We start from the raw sequence: 15,861 nt of genomic DNA on the forward strand, positions 1-15,861 counted from the left end.
AGGTCCAAAGCCAGAGTAAGCCTTGGAAATACAGTTCCCAAACCACCTTCCTTCCCAAGACCCAGGTTTGACTCGGGGCTCTTCTCGCCGTGGCTTGGGCTGGGAGCACTCTGCTGACCCCAGCAGCCTCTTCTGCCTTGCGCAGGACGCTGACCTGAAGGACGTGACTGCAGTCTTGTTTGTGCCGAACTCCCGGCTCACTCTGCACCTAACGAAGCTGACAGTACATTGCCATTTTTATTGGCCTGGCTGGCAATTTTTCAGGTGCTAGGCGTGTTTATGATTATCAGGGTCACACCTCAATTAGGAATGGGGAGAGAGATTTTAAACATACCCACACCTTCCCCTTCCTCCCCCAGCCTCTCTGAGTGGAAGGGGGTTGTGCAGTGTGTGGCCTGGAGTCCCAAACTGGTTGGTGATGTTTGCGCTCAGCCTTGAGGGAACGGGCCAGCCTGGCACGCAGAACTGCCTGGCTCAGCAGTGCCACGTTGCTGAGCCGTCCCTGCTGCCTCTTGTTGTTCATGACTATCTGTGCCTGTGTCTGTGCTTGCAAGTTTAATAGCAGCAATAGTTGCTTTTGTCAGAGATGATATGCAAGCCATAAAACTCGTTTGCCATTCTTTTTTTTTCCTTTTTTTTTTTTTCCCCTCCCACTGAGATATGAAAGCTGTGGAAAAGGCTCCAAAGCCTGTTGGCTATTTCAGATGAAGGTTATATAAGGAATATGAAAAGAATGCATTTCATAGTGGCCAGAGGACCTAAAAATACCACTTTCACAGATCTTTGCTTGTACATCGTGAAAAGATTTTACAGCTGGAGATACTGCTCTCCAGGAAATCATCCTTAGTTTAGGTTGCAAGCACAGGAGAGGACAGTGAAAGCTCTGTTGTCTAAAAACAACATAAGGAAGTTGCATCTTAAAGGCCGGTACTAGCTGTCCTTATGGCAGCCATCTCCTGTGACATGGGACGTCGCCTGTGGGCTCCAGGGAGCCCAGCAGGATAAAACATAGCCCACCAGTGGCAAGACCAGTGTCTCCGGGTGATTCCAGGCTGGAGTGACAAAAGAGGCGAGGGCTCGGATGAAGGCACCGCTTAAGGACAAGGTTGTCTGTGGGGCAGTTTGTGGGTTTTTTACCAAGTGAGCTGAATCCGGCAACAAGAAGCCTCCTGTAGGGAATGCACTGATTTAAGATTAACCAGGTAAAGGGCAACCTTGATAGAGCGGATCATGGGAAGGAATCCAGGAGAATTTATTGCTTCAAAGATTTGATATTACATATACGGAGGTTTTAGGCCGTATACCCAGGTAAAACCAACTATGGGTTGCAGGGTTCCTGTGGCAGGCAGAGGAGTCCTGGTTTTTATTAAATATTGAAGAGAAGGAACAAATTCCTTTTCCTTCTCTTGACTGGACTCGCCACTCAGTCATTGCGTGTGTGCTGACATAACACATGTCCTGCGACTGCCTTTGCTGACCTTGTTCAGGCACTCAGCGATGGTGTCGGGGCTCTGGACTGTCACGGGTATTGAGGGCATGTTATCTGAGGTCTGTCCGATTCTCCCGGGTCCTTGGCACCAGAGTGGAGGCAGGCTCTAAGTGATGTCTCCACATGGTCCTCAAACGCAGTCTGACTCTCATCCCTGCATCTCATGCCTGCTGACAGTTCTCACCAGCATGACTGTCGCTGGGAGGCCACTGGATGTGCAAGTGGGATGGAAAATCAGGCTGCTTCTCATCCCTCGTGCCTGGGATGAGACTGCCCACCTCATTTCACATCGGGGCGGGAGATGGGGGAACATGGGGGGCATCTCCTGCAGATCAGAGCTGAAGTGCTGAACGTTGTTGCTCCCCAGGTACCTAATCTTTACAGCCATCTAGACCTCTCTCCCCCTTCCTGTTATCTTCCTGGGGACGCTACAGCTGAGAGCAGGCTGCATGATCAGAAGAGCAAGTCATTAAGAGCCTTCTCTTATTGTCAGCGTATTTCTTCACCTTTACAACCAGTGACAAATTGACTTTCACTTTATCGTCTTATTGTGCCCTGTAGGCTCAGTCTGCCTTTGGCTGCACCTGCTGCCAGCGTTAGGTTGGCTGTGTGTGAACCAAAGCAGAATCATCACCCCAAAGTGCTCAGAAATTACCTTTGAAATGTAAGAGGGACTTAAAAATGAACATGTTCTAAATGCTAATAACATATTTTGGCTTCCTTTGCTTGGCTTTCAGAGTGTGGTTACTTCAAGTATTTAAGCTCCTTGGAATCATGAAAGCAAATATTTATTCTTCGTGTTTGATTTTCTTTAAATGAAAATTGGGATTGTCATTCAATCTTACGATTCCAGCACACGTGGCTTCAGGACAGACACCAGCTAACATTAGGCTTGCCAGAAAATAGTGACAGCTGGCGACAGCATCAAACACTTGTTTGGGCTTTTTCCTCAATACACATATGTTTTGTGCTCAGACCAACAGGGAGGTGAGCCCCTTGATTTAAAATAAATCCTCCCAGAAGAAAGAAATCCATCTGTCTGGGAAAAGTTAGAAAATATTTTTGCATTTATTTCCTTTTTTTTTTTTTTAATGAATACAAACTCTAGTGAAGAAATATTCCTCTGTTTCCATTGGAAGGCAGTAACCAGCAAAAATTAATATACAATATTGAGGAATGCTTGGTGCAAATGGACCAAAAAAGGTTCCCCACAGAGTATGTCCACGTACAGAAATAAAGGTTGCTGCAGTTGGAAAAGACAGCCTGGTTATTACGGATTTTTTTGCATTTAATCTCTTAATTATAAATAATCAATGTGATTTACAAAATAATTTACGGAAAATGATTGGATTCATCATTGCAATAAATTACTCGGTACAATGCCACCAGCGTTGAGAGACGATACAATACTTCTGACACCGTCAGCGCAAGGCGAGGTGTTTCATTTTTGCATTGGAAATCAAGGGACAGACCCGCAGCTCCTCTGGCTGGGCTGGCTCAGGCTCGTCCCCACCAGGGACCTCTCAGCAGCCATGGTTCCCCCAGGTTCATCTTCCCGAGAGGCCAGCACCCCACAGAGTCTATGGTTAGTAAGAGCTGCTATTGCCATGCGCTGCCAAAAATTACTCAGGCCTGAAGTCGTGCAGGGCTCTGCGAGCTCCAGCCCTGCCGGCAGCCAGAGAGGCAAGCGCTGGGCACGGGAGGGCTGCGGTCCTGCTTTCAGCTGTAAACCAAAGGTCGGATCTGCGGGGTTTTGGCACAGGCGGGCACAGAGGAACAGGGACTGTGGCAGGGATGGAGCGGAGCAGGTGGGGGCAGACCCAAGGCTGGGGCAGACCCAAGGGACTTGGGCAAAACAGGGTCTTTCTTTGACCTCTGTCTTTCCTCTCCGCAGGACTCTGCATTGTGTTTTTGAGGTTGCTGCCCTCAAACCCTCTGAGGTCTGAAGGAACCACAACGAATTCTTATCGTGTTATGAAGACCTATAAATCTGTTATCAGCCACTCACTCTAAGCTGAAGGAGTGGCACTGCACTGGACAAGGAGATTACATGGCATATCTTAGCATTAAAGCTGGGTCTGAACCAAGATCCTGGGTCATGATGCTCCCAGCACTTGGACAGCCCAAGACCTCCAATCCGTGAGGCTCAGGCTCTTCTCACCCTCACAGGTCTGTCCCCTTCGTACGCCCTTCCTCCCTGCTTCCTTCTGAATAGGCATCCAGTGGTCTTCTGACTGCTGACAAGCAGTAGTGGGGCCAGTGATATTTTGGGCAGTGCTGCCCACTGCCAGCCTGTATGGGGGTGACCCTATCCCATTAGTGAAATCTCCTGAATCTCATGGTCCCCCAACTTCCCAGTCCAGGTAGCAAGGAGGCAGTAAGTGGTGTAAGGGAGGGATTTGGCAGTGGTTGCCTGTCTGAGCCTTGTGCTGGGAGGGAGGCCATGGCATGGAAATAACAAAACCCCTCAAAAGGCAGAAGGATCCAAATAATGGAGATTCCTGGTGGGCCAGCTTTTGCCCCAGTATCAGCTGAAACGATTCGTTAGACCTGGCTGCAGGGGTTAGTTTGCTGGAGGGTGACACCATGCAAAGATCTGGGACTAGCCAAGGCTGAGGAGCGGTTCTGCCAGTGCTGTCTGGGCAAAACCCACATGCTTCTTCTGCTGCGATGCTCCTGGGAAGCTTCCATCTCCATCAAGTTTGGCTGGACTGACTGTCTGGGGAGCTGGGATGGCTGTGGAAGGGAAGCCCTCCATTCATGCAGCACAGAGAATTGCTTGTTCGCAGGGTCTGGTGTGTGCTGAACCAACGCTGAGAGGTGGCAATGGGGGAACAGACAGTCTCCAGCCAGTCACTGCAACCTCCCCACAGAGGGAGGCAGAAATCTGGCCCTTCTTACAAGGACTGAGGGTTTCAGTAAGATTTCAGCCTTAGTTCTGGGACTCGGGGCTGCCCGTGGCACGTGCCGTCCGTAACTGCAGGAAGACAGCGTTTGGTGGTGGTGGTCTAGTCCAATAAGCAAGTCCATGTGTTTGCGCCCAAGGACCTCTGGACGGCTTCTCTTTTCACAGTGACAGAGTTAATTCAGGCTTTTCTCCCACACAGTCTTCTAAGCGAGGCCAGCTGGTCTGCAGATTGCTAGATGACCTCCTGTTTCGTGATGGTGGGTTGCGGGATGGAGGTGGGCTGTTTTGCCACAGTTGCAATGGCTCCAGGCAGCAGCTTATATTGCTCTGGTCCTGAGCCCGCAGGTGGAGATGGCTGTGGAGTTTCTGGAGTAGCTACAGAGAGAGAAATACAATTAGAAGACTTGACAGCACTGGGATTTGTCCTCAGTCATGCCAGGTTCAGGTGTAAGCAAAGCAAAGGTTCTGTAGCAAAACCATAGCCCTAATGGCTCGTGTGTTTGCTGCAAGGCAGCCTGGACACACAGGCACAGTTAGATGCCCTGGAAGAACCACAATAACAAACATGGAATGAGGGGAGCTGCTGGCATTTTGACCTGTACTGGCCACTTTTTTGGTCAGATGAGGTCATCTGAGCCCAAATTCCCAAGTGATGACCCTGTGTGGTGGCCCTGTGTGGCAGACAAGATTATCCTGTGGTTTTGCAGAGGGCGAAGTAAGGTATGTCTGAACCATTCAAGGGAAGGGGAACCTTTCCACTGATTTCAGTAGGCACTGGATGGGATCATTCAACCCTAAATTTAAGGGCTATGTAAAAGGTACAGTCTGCCAGGGAACATCTTGTTGAATCAGTCTAGCCTAATCTAATCTAACCCAACTCTCTGTTTGTCTTTCCCTCCTTTCTGCATAGGAATTTCTCACATGCTTATTATCAGAGACCCTGTCTTGCATGGAAATTTCCTTGCAAGGTAGAAACTACCTCCACAGGCATGCCGGAAAGCTCTCAGTTTCTCCTGTGAGCTCTCCATCTGTCTGGCAATACTCACACATCTGCCCATTGTGCATCTGAGGAGGCATAGTGTTGGCCACAATGACGTTTGTTCCTAGGTTCTCCTGGATCAGATGAGGGTGCAGGGGGTGGTGAGCATGCGGCGTTTCACTTGATGAGCCTAAAAAAGCGCATATGACATTAGTTGCCACAATGACAGAAGGAGACAGTTCAGATGGGCAGACCCACTGCACTAAAATGTCCAAGGCTTTGTGCTCGATCAGCTTGTGCAGGTGTGATTGGAGCACACCCTTCCCATCTTCCTCCATGAATGCTTTGGGCTCACTAACCCCTGCCTGCTGCCTGCATTTCCTCTTATACAGGATTATATTCCTCTCCTCCTGAGTCACACCTCCATGTAAAGAATAGCACAGTAGCAATTTTTCATTTTGTTTTGTCCCATTGGATCCTCCCAGTAGAAAATCTGGGACGCTCTTTCAACCTGAGCTTTCAGACCCTTTTGTTTTGATGACTCCCTTCTGACACAGAGGAGGATTAGTGAAATGGCTGGCTTATAGGAGTTTGGGGGTGGGACAGCAAAGCTTGTCTACATGCAGGGGGCTGGGGACACCTCTCCGTAAATAGATGCACAGCTAATGCATCTCCTTAGATGAGTAGAAATGGAGGATCCTTTGTTACTACTGCCAATGACAGGGGGAGATGATTTTGCGTGAGTCAAGGGCTGACCTGCATACAGGCTGTCTCCACCTTTTTCAGGTAGGAAATGATGACTATGGCAGTTCTCAAGGTGATCAAGGAGCACTGAGAGGCCTCTAGTAGGACCCTCAAGTACTCACCTCCCAACAGCATCTCCTGCAGCAGGTTGTCGATCTTAGCCATGCCGAAGAGCTTGACAAACTGGATCTGCTCTATCATCTGCCAGGTGATGCTCTGCAGCACAGGCAGCAGCAGCAGCAGCTCCCCGAAGCGGCCCCGTGAGTCGTATTGCCGGTCATTGATGTAGTCCTCCAGGCTAACCTGCACCTGGTACCGCATCCGCTTGATCTTGGAGGGGTCACTCAGTCCTTTGGCATCTGAAACAAGCCACAGAGCAAACTATCCAGGCTGCTTCCCGAGAAGCTGCCCTCCAGTAATAGCATGAAGTCTGGGTGCAGGCTGAGGTGAGCTGTCTCTGATTCTCTGTCATCTGCTGAAATGGATTTTTTTTCTCTTCTTAGGCTGACCTCTCCCCTCCCTCTAAGAACACTTTGGCCCAGAGAGCAGACCAGGCAGCATTTCCACAACTCAGGACCAGTATCAGTCCGTATAACCCAGACTAGTCCCCTCTGATGGTAACCCTCACCAAGCTGGAGCATACCTGGGTCAAAGAAGATGATGGCTTTCAAGCAGGCATATTCGTTGTCATCTATCTGCAGCTCCTGGAAGGGGAGGACCAGCTCATCCAGGATGCGGATGGCCACGCGGCTCACCTCCACCAGCTCGGGGCAGTTCCGCGGGATGATGTGGTCATTTCCTTTGGACAAGCAGCACAGAGACCATCGCCTTGTCATTGCCCAAGACTTATCAAGAGTGACAAAGAGTTCAAAACCCAGGTAACCAATGCGGGGATAATTTTGAGGGCGGAGGACTTAAAAAGTTCCTCCTTCTGCCCCTTCCCTGGCTCGGCCCGCCAGAAATGCTGATCCGTGTTGCCAGAGCAGCTTCTCCTTACACAGGAGTCACTCAAGCGAGGAAAAGCTGACTGAGGAGCAAGAGCCTTTTTCTCAATTGCTCCACAGTCTGCTTATACAAACCTGGGGGGCAATGTGAATGTTCATAGTTCCACAACTTTGCCACACGTCATGGCCTTGATGTCAATGTCAGCCAGGCCTAGCTGCACCCAAAGGTTGTGCTAGGCTCAAAATACAGGAGAGATCAAGGCACCACACTGCAAAAAAGATGCCTGCAAACACTGAACCACCCTCTCCTTCACCCCAGCAGGGAAGCTTTGCAGAAGTAGATGGGCTGGGAGCAGAATTGCACTCCTTACCTAGCAGCAAGACATCCTTGAACACCATGGACCTCTTGGTAGCTCCCAGTAACAGATGTTCCCCTGCATGTGCTCGCAGCAGTGCTACCTGCAAGGGCAGGGCAAAGTTATTTGGGTGATGCAGAGACAGAGCCAAGGCTGTGATTTCATGTAAAAAAGAGAGAAAGCCCAGCATTCCTGTACGGCACTCATGGATGGGGGGTGAGAGCCCCTCTCCGGTCACAGTCAGATGTCAAGAAATGGTTTCCTCCTGTGCATAAACAGCTGTAAATCCAGCAGAACCGGTAACAGACAGCACCTGAAACATCCCATACTCATGGCACATGTCATATGAGCAAGACCATGGCAGATGGTCCCAGGACCTCATGCCAGCATGGGACATGTTCACAGTGGGCCGTTTGCAGACAAGGCAACTCCTACCAAGTGCAGAGCCGGGCACCATGCTCCAGCCCAGGAAGCGGGGAGAAGTACGATTCCACTGCTGGGGACAGTTGCTGTCACTCTGGGCCATGCCCACCTCCCACTGAAATCATGCTCATGGGGACCCACGTCCACCCGGCTGGTGGGGTCACCCTCTGGCCATTTGTTCCTCTGCAGCAGTGGGCATTCGGGCCAGAGAAGCCAAAGGGATGTTTTTCTTGCCCTGACGTTAATGATTGAAGTGTTTCTTTTTACACCCTCCAGTGGCTCCTGAGAATGTTCTGAATCTTTTGCCCTCCTTCGGTTAAAAATTTCAGAGATTTAGGCAGAAACAGAAGTTAACGATTGGACAGCCTGACACAAAGGCTTCTTAATGTCCAGCCAGGAGCCTCTTCTGGAGAAAACAATCATTAAACATTAATGGAGAGATTCTGAAAAGTGTGTCCTGATGGGAATGGTCCCCTTTTCCAGTGTGTTATCCCTCAGCATCTGACAAAGCCAAGAGAAGTCCTACCCTACCAGAAATGCCAGGAGAACGTGTCACCCGTAGAAGAGAGCTCTGGTTAGAAGAGATGCTGATGTCCGAGAGAGGGATTTTTTTTTTTTTTTTGCAGAGGGCGAAAAGGAGTTATGCAAAATAAACAGAGTGAAGGTCCTTGCAAAAAGACTACACACACATGATGCTGGGGAACCTTTATCTATATGCCAAAATCTAGCCTCTCTGTCGCTATCGGAACATGGGCGGATGTGTTAGCCAAGCTGTTTGTATTTACCAGAGCTGCACAAAACTGAGCTTTCCTATCTGACGAAACTTTGATAAGGATGAAAAAACTGCGAGTCCCAAGGGGCAGCAAAGCCCTCATGCAGAAATTTCCTGCCTAATGCAAATTCAAGAAAGCTCAGTTTGGAATCACTATTTTTGTTTCCATAAAATTTGCTTGTTTGAGCAGGGTTAAATTAAATTACTTCCACAAGGCAAAACCATTTCATTTGATATTTGTTCTTGCAGTGATCAACCTGAGATACATCCTTCCATTGTGAACTAGGATAAATATAAAAGTTGTAACACAACAAAGTAGAACTTTAACTTTGAAATGAAATGGCTTTGCCCCACCAAACCCAGTACTTTGACATTTTGGTGCAGAGGAAGAATAAGGAGTCGGGTATGACCTTTCCTATAAAAATATTGGCAGAGATGATTCATTCTCAGGCAATATTTTAATGGCAATGTAACAGCGCTTCCCAACATTAAATGTTCCCACTGGACATGTCTTGACTGGCTCTCATGCCCCTTGGGCAGCTGGCTTGCATGTAGTTTTGTTCATTCCTGCTCCCTGGCATCATTTCTGTCCTTCCTCCTGCACTCCCTGACTATCTGCTGCCTCTGTTCTCACACTGCCCTTCAAAAGCACGGATGGCATTCACTGATTAGTTTTAATGCAACACAGTTGTTCCTCTCAAGCCCTTGGGGAACTGCTCATGATGGGGGGTGGCTGGTCATAACAGAAGACCTGTTTCAGTCGATACGAGCCTGTGGAGCATCCTGAGAGCAGCCTCTCCTCTGTGGGAAGGCAGGGTTCAGACAATGTCATCTTTAGGCTCTGCTTGCTTCTTTGAGAAATTTTGCAGCCCCACAATTGTAAAATGAGCTCACATGGAAGTTTGCGGAGTTATTAACCAGGTTTACTGCCTCTGTTCCAAATGGCACAAGGATGCAGTGGGTTATGCAGAGCTGCCCCAAGCCTCCGCTGGGCTGCAGCCTGTTTGCTGTGTAAATGTCACCTGCCATTGGAGTCCATTTTGGTTTTCATAATTTTTGAGTTGTATTTGTCTTAGGAGTTTAACAGATTTCTTACCCTTTTAAACAATTTAGCACTTGCACGCAATAGAAAAGAGGGAAATGCTCTCCTCTGTTAAGAGCACTGAATTCCCTGGGGCTCTGTGCTGCTGAGTGATTACTGAAGAGCTCAGATTTAGGATTTAGAGGTTTTTGATCAGCTGGATACTCTCACTTTCTGGATATCCTTTTTCTTCATGATATAAAAATTACCTCTGGGTCAGTAGGGCTGGAGAGTGATCCTAGCCAAAGAGAACACATGCTGGTTTTGTGACTGTACATTGGGCAGATTGGAAATACCTTCCTAACTGTGACAGGACTTGTGCTGGCCACTGCCAGAAGCGCTGTCCCTTCCCTCTGGAGCCTTCCCACCGTGCACACATGCTGGGCACACATCATGTCCTGAAACATCGGCTGCAGACCTCTGAAATTTAGACTTACGCAGAGGACATCTGCTTGTATCTCTTTGAGGCTGCCTGAGATCCTGCAGTATAGGTTTACAGAGGATTTCAAACCCACTGTGCTTATCTTGGTTATGGAATCAGCAAACATCATTTTAGTAATTTGTGGTAAATGCAAATATATTTCTGTTTTTTAACTCTAAAGAGAGATTCTCTTATTGCCTTGGGAGCCAGCTAGTGTTTAGTTTCAATAATTCCACACCAGCAGAATGGCTACAAACATTATCTCCAGGCAAGAAGCAAAAAGAAAGATAGACAGGCAGATTTGGGTTTAAGTCTTGAGCAGTTCTTAGGCTGGAAATCTGTCCTACTAAGTCTGATTACCCTAAGTATTTGTATAGCACTTCAGGTTTTCAAACTGCTGCACAAACTATAATTAATAAATAATTGACCTATAGACCCATGCAAAATGCGCACCTGATTATGTACCTAATTTGAGCTCAGTGTTATCATGCCTCTGCTCATCGACTGATTAGCTGCACAAGCAAATGGCCAGCGCTGGCATTGTATGGATGCCGTTCCCAATCAGCTGCGGCAGTCAGGATAACAGGGCGAACAATGCACATTTTCTTCGAAGGTCTCAGCTGCCTGGCTCTCCCTCGGCTCCCCGCTGCCTTCGCCAGGGCAGAGCGAGGTGGGGTGGCCGGGGGGGACGGGACTTGCCTGGTCATCCAGGGGCAGCTCACAGAAGGCAGGGATGTACTTGGCCCATTCCACCAGCACCAGCAGCTGCTGCTTCATGGATTCACACACGTCTGAGATGTTAGCAATCTTCTTCCCTCGGATGTCTCCGTTGATCACGGGAACTGGGGATGATATCTGGAAGGAGAGAAGAAATCTTTCAGCTTTCAGTGCCACAAAGGAAACATAGACGGGAAAATTCCCCAGCCCATGGGTTGTGCTGATGCAGACTCCAGCATCAACGATTACTTTTTTCTCTTGCACACCCAGCCCCCAGAATGTGTGGCCCAGCACAACTCATTTAAATTGAGATCAACTTGGGGATCTATGAACATGAAATGCTTCAGAGCTGAGGCTGTGGATCATCTCGGTAAACTGTCGTGCCTTGAATAGATTGGAAAGCACAGAAGAAATGTTTCCAAAGCTGAGATCTTCCTCCCACTAAACAAATGTGCTCAGTCAAGATCCAGGAGGGAACAGAGGGACTCATGCATCAATCAGCCTCATCAGTTGGAAGGACACGTCCAGCCAGCGCTGCTGCACAAGCTACGTGGTCCCACGAAAGGGCAGAGAACTGCTCCCCTTCCACCCTGCTCCAGAGCCAGCGCCCAGACCTGCCTTGTCTGCTTTTGACAGGAGACACACAGGCTCTACTCCTGTCTGAGTCAGCGTGGGCACAGGTCTCTGCTGAAGGTAGCTTTCCAGGTCTGACATTGCTTTCTGTGAGCACCAGGTCATTAATACTTGGCATTACCCACTTTGAAATGCTAAAGACAGACTTCAAGGACAACAATCTCCCACCTCCCCCCATCTTTTAGGCCCTTTTGGCAAAACTGCAAACAAGCCCACAGGTCACATTTTTTTGTGTGGCGAATTATTTGTGATTGCAAAGGCAAATGGGGCCATTTCATTTGCCAAAGACAAGCCTGACAACTTGGCAAGTACAGTCACACAGAGAGGGAAAGAACATCTCCTCCAAACCAGGCACCCAACCTCCTGCCTAGGTCTCATGCATAGCTGCTCACCCAGCTCATCTAAAAATTTGCCCTTAGTCACTACTTTATCCTCATGCTTCTGTAAGCAATTAACTCAACCCCATCGCTGCCCTCCGCCTGCCCTCTGTGCTCTTGTACAGCATCAGCTCTTCCTGTCCTGTTCCTGCCAGCATTTTCAGCTTGGACCCTGCCAGCCTCCCCAAGGAAATGGAGTTCAAATGCCACCTGCATTTTTTTTTATTTTTTTTTTTTCCAGGTTGTATTACCTGGAAGCTTTCCAGCTCTCGAGCTATTATTGAATAAATAAGATTGTAAAAATCTCACCATGTATTACCCTAATCAGAGAGCCCGGAAGGCTTAGCAAATAAATAAAGACCTCTGAGTGAGTGACCTGAGATCTTGGAGAAAGCAGCTCCTCAGCAGTATCTTGTTCTAATTAGCTAGGCACATAAAAGTTACCAATTACCGTGCTGGAGCCTGCCTTGTTTAATGAGTCTCTCTGAGCTCTGTGGGAGAGCAGGAGCTCCCCTGGATTTGTCGATGGTTGTAGTTTTTATCAGCAGCCCCTGCTCAAGACTTACATGTGATGCCACTGCAGGACTCAGAGTCCCGGAAATGTCCTTCCCTTGTAGATCGGGTGACTTGAGACCCCATTATCTCACACCTCTGGGAGCAGCACCAACATTATTTTTATAGGGTATATAAATATATGAGGGCCTGCATAGGACAAGGTGAGACATGGGATGGGATATGCTCCCAGCATGGAGCCTAGAACACCGCATGTCCTGTCCTGGAGCATCTCCTGCGGCAGCCTTCAGGACAATATGACCCTTGAAGGAAGGAAGAACTTGGACTGCCAACTTGAACCCCTCTTCATTTTCACCAGGACAAGGAGTGCTGCTCTCCCCAGCTCCCATGAAGAGTGGCAGCTCCTGCCTCCAGCACAGCCCCATCCTCATCACTTTTCTCAGAGACAAAGCCTCCACGCAGCTCCTCTCCTGTCCTGTGTCCTCCCAGACTGCGCTGATTTGACCTACACTGTTTCCAATATCCAGATTCTTAAATCAGACTTGTCTTTTCAGGTGAACACGCTAGGAGACAGGCAGTATGCTTGTGGAAAACGGGGAATTGCAAGCATACCATCTGCATAACACAAGCATGAAACCGATTCCTCACGAAACTCTGCAGGAAGCCAGAATCCGGAGTTCCTAACAGCCGATGGGGAAGGGAGGCTGCTCGTGCGAGCCCAGCCCCTCAGCTGGCTTAGGCAGCCGCAACACCTTGGATTTCAATCATTCTACCCTGTTTTCTGCCAGCAGGTTCTCCAGCCTTCATGTGTCCCATCAAAGCCAAACAGATTATTGCATATTATTACAACTGAGTTCTGGAGCAAGGAGCATTACAGGGATGGTTTCAGGTAACAAATGCCTTTGAAAAACCAATGTTGAGTTACTCAGAAAAGAGGTGGTAGTTTGAAGACTGAACTGTTAAATACTCAGCTGGCTCTACTAGCTAGATAGTGCCTGATGCTTTTGTATTTGCCAAAGAAGAAAGAAGAGGTACCTGTTGTGCCAGGACTTCTGCCTGCAGTAAGACGTTGATGGAGGGCAAGCTGCTGTCTTCATAACTTGTTCTCCGGGTGCTGATTCGGTCCCGTTCATTTTGAACAGCTGTAAGAGAGTATTTTGCCTGAGCTGCAGGTCGGTTGTGGCAATGCACGCTGACAGCTAGCACAGACTTTTGGCGTTCCCCTTCGCAGTGCTCTGGAGCACTCCCTCAGCTGCAGTTTGCCTGCCTGGCAGGGCAGAGGTGCAGCTGCGTCTGGTGACGGGATGCCTGTGAGAGCTGACTGCATCTGGTGGTTTTGTTTTCATGTTTATTTTATTAGGCTTTCCTGGGACGGGATCGTTTCAGAGCCCAGGCACCTGGTTCAATGCCTGTAGAGTTCAACGGGAAAGTTTCCTTTCGAAGGATCTGGCTCTTAAGTTCTTTGATTTCAAGATATGGGGTCTGAAACGGTGGCCATGCTCATGCATGAGGTGCAAAGCTTATGCGTGAAATGGAGGAGTCGAGTATCTGCATGGCTGCTTTCCCTGTCCACATGACTTCTGTGAGCTCCCTTTGGGAAGCTCTCGCACCGTGTACGTGCAGTTGGAAAACTTCCGTCTAAGCTACAATAAGGAAGGAAGTGCAGAACAGCTCCTAGTTATCTATACAGGGCAACAAAACTCTCTCGTACCTTATTGTAAAGAGAGTCCCAGGACGGGTTTGACCTGAACGTGCCTCCCTGCTTGGTCTAGTCTTGAGGACCCGGGCTTTGAGTCTCGAGGTGGCAGCAGCCAGAGCAGAAGCAGTAGCGCTGAGGGGGAGGATTTGCCTCTGTATCTGCCACGAGGCTTTGGGCTGGCTGTAATTCTCCACGGCCACGCCAGTCAAAGCCATCTGCTCAAATAAGGTATTGATCGATGGCAGGGGAAAGAGAACAGTCCCTGCCTTAGGCTGGTGGCTCTCTGGATTGATACATTCTCAATGTATAAATCCGCCTGATAAAAAGCAATAATGAGGCTGGGCCAGAAGAAAAGCCCTGCAGTCAGCGGCTGTAAATAGGAGCTGTCAAGGTTATGCTGCTGTTATCAGTAGCAGGCCCCCGAGTTCAGTCACGCCATGATGTTTTCCAAATGTTTGCTCAGTATTAGCTGGTCATGCACCTAATGTAACTTCTATTGAATATTAACAGACAGCAGCAAAGCATGGGATGAGTGGGCGCTGCGAGGAGAGGAGGATTCCTATGTTCTTCAGGAAAAATCAAGCCAAGTTCCTTGCAATACCTCATCCCCTTTAACAGGAAAAAAATGTTCCTGCTCAGAGGTGCTCCCGCAGGCCAGGGTTCCTGGGGAAGCTGCTCAGGTGCTGCTGGTACTTCCCTGTTGTCTTCAAAGACCTCTTTCTCCTAAACTTCTCCTCGAGGGAGTGTGAACTGGGGGGAGCACAGGATTTAATTTCTCTACATGGAACAACAGGACCAAATGCCTCCTGGTTGTCCCTTTGCAGACATCAATGGGGTGCGCTCTGCAAGGTGCCAGGCAGCTCCTCTGGGTTGCTTCTGGCAGTTTGTCCCTCCACCAACAGGGCCACCAGTGGGGCCACCAGCAGGACCACAGCAGCCCCAGGTCTCCTTGCCACTGTGAGTGAGAACCAAGCAGGACTAAACAAGGGTGAGCCCTGTCCCGTCATGCCTGAGTCATGGCGACCTGGAAGGGCTGCAGAGACAGAGAGGCAGGGAAGTGGTGGGGTGAGCCTGGGCCTTGCAGGGGGGTGGATATCTTTACTCGTTTCATAAGGAGTTAAATAGCCAAAATGTTCCCCCTTGCTCTGGGTCCTTTCTGCTGTGGCTGATGTTACAGACAAAACTAAGCTCTCTGCAGAGGGTCAGCAAGAACTTATATGCACATTAGGAAAAAAAGGGCAAAATGACGGTTGGACCTTTGCTGGACTCACCCATCCAGCTGTGGATTTCTGAGTGTCTCTGGGGCAACAGCACTTACAGCAGTTTTTCCAAAGTGTTTCCAGATTTCCAGGCCTTCTTTGAAGTTTCTGCTTCTCACTGATGTTGAGAAGCGTTCCCAAATTGCTCGGATGCCCCAGCTATGTGGGAGCACAGGTGACGTGTGTGTCAGTGTGAGCGAGAGGGAGCTGAAGAGCCCTGGGTGTGATTTGTGTGTACAAGCACGGGCAGTTCTGAGACACAAGCATGGCCCTGCGGCACTCTCATGGGCTTGTCTTTGCTGGCGTTTTGAGAGGTGACCTGAGAAGGGGCTCTGAAATTGAATTTGGGAGCATGCAGGGCCCCCGTGCCTTGCCCTCACCTGTTGGGACAATGGCTGCTTGCAAGGACTTCACATGGGTGGGAGTGGGGCAGGTTGGGCACATGCAGGGCTCATGACTAGAGGCCAAAACTCTCCCTAAACCCCACTGTGATGGGGGTCTGGATCTATGCACAGCAGAGCGCCGTGGAGGGAAGATGGGGCTAAG

General features: G+C 49.2%; 1 protein-coding gene across 5 annotated transcripts in view; it reads right to left on the reverse strand.

The window, feature by feature from the left end:
* Positions 1-2,538: 2,538 nt before the first annotated feature.
* HNF4A (hepatocyte nuclear factor 4 alpha) overlaps positions 2,539-15,861 on the reverse strand; it is a 37,262-nt gene continuing 23,939 nt past the window's right edge. For 4 of the 5 annotated variants that reach the window (XM_054845565.1, XM_054845566.1, XM_054845563.1 and 1 more), the window contains exons 4-10: positions 13,393-13,499; positions 10,817-10,972; positions 7,436-7,523; positions 6,764-6,919; positions 6,243-6,479; positions 5,444-5,566; positions 2,539-4,772 (exon numbers count right to left, since the gene is read on the reverse strand). In XM_054845565.1, the coding sequence (XP_054701540.1) occupies positions 4,630-4,772; positions 5,444-5,566; positions 6,243-6,479; positions 6,764-6,919; positions 7,436-7,523; positions 10,817-10,972; positions 13,393-13,499 (1,010 nt within the window). In that variant the 3' untranslated portion in view covers positions 2,539-4,629. Of the gene's footprint in view, positions 4,773-5,443; positions 5,567-6,242; positions 6,480-6,763; positions 6,920-7,435; positions 7,524-10,812; positions 10,973-13,392; positions 13,500-15,861 lie in introns of all 5 variants that reach the window. The other variant, XM_054845562.1, reaches the window with a different exon arrangement.

Source organism: Grus americana, chromosome 17 (genome assembly GCF_028858705.1).
Source record: "Grus americana isolate bGruAme1 chromosome 17, bGruAme1.mat, whole genome shotgun sequence".
NCBI lineage: Eukaryota > Metazoa > Chordata > Aves > Gruiformes > Gruidae > Grus > Grus americana.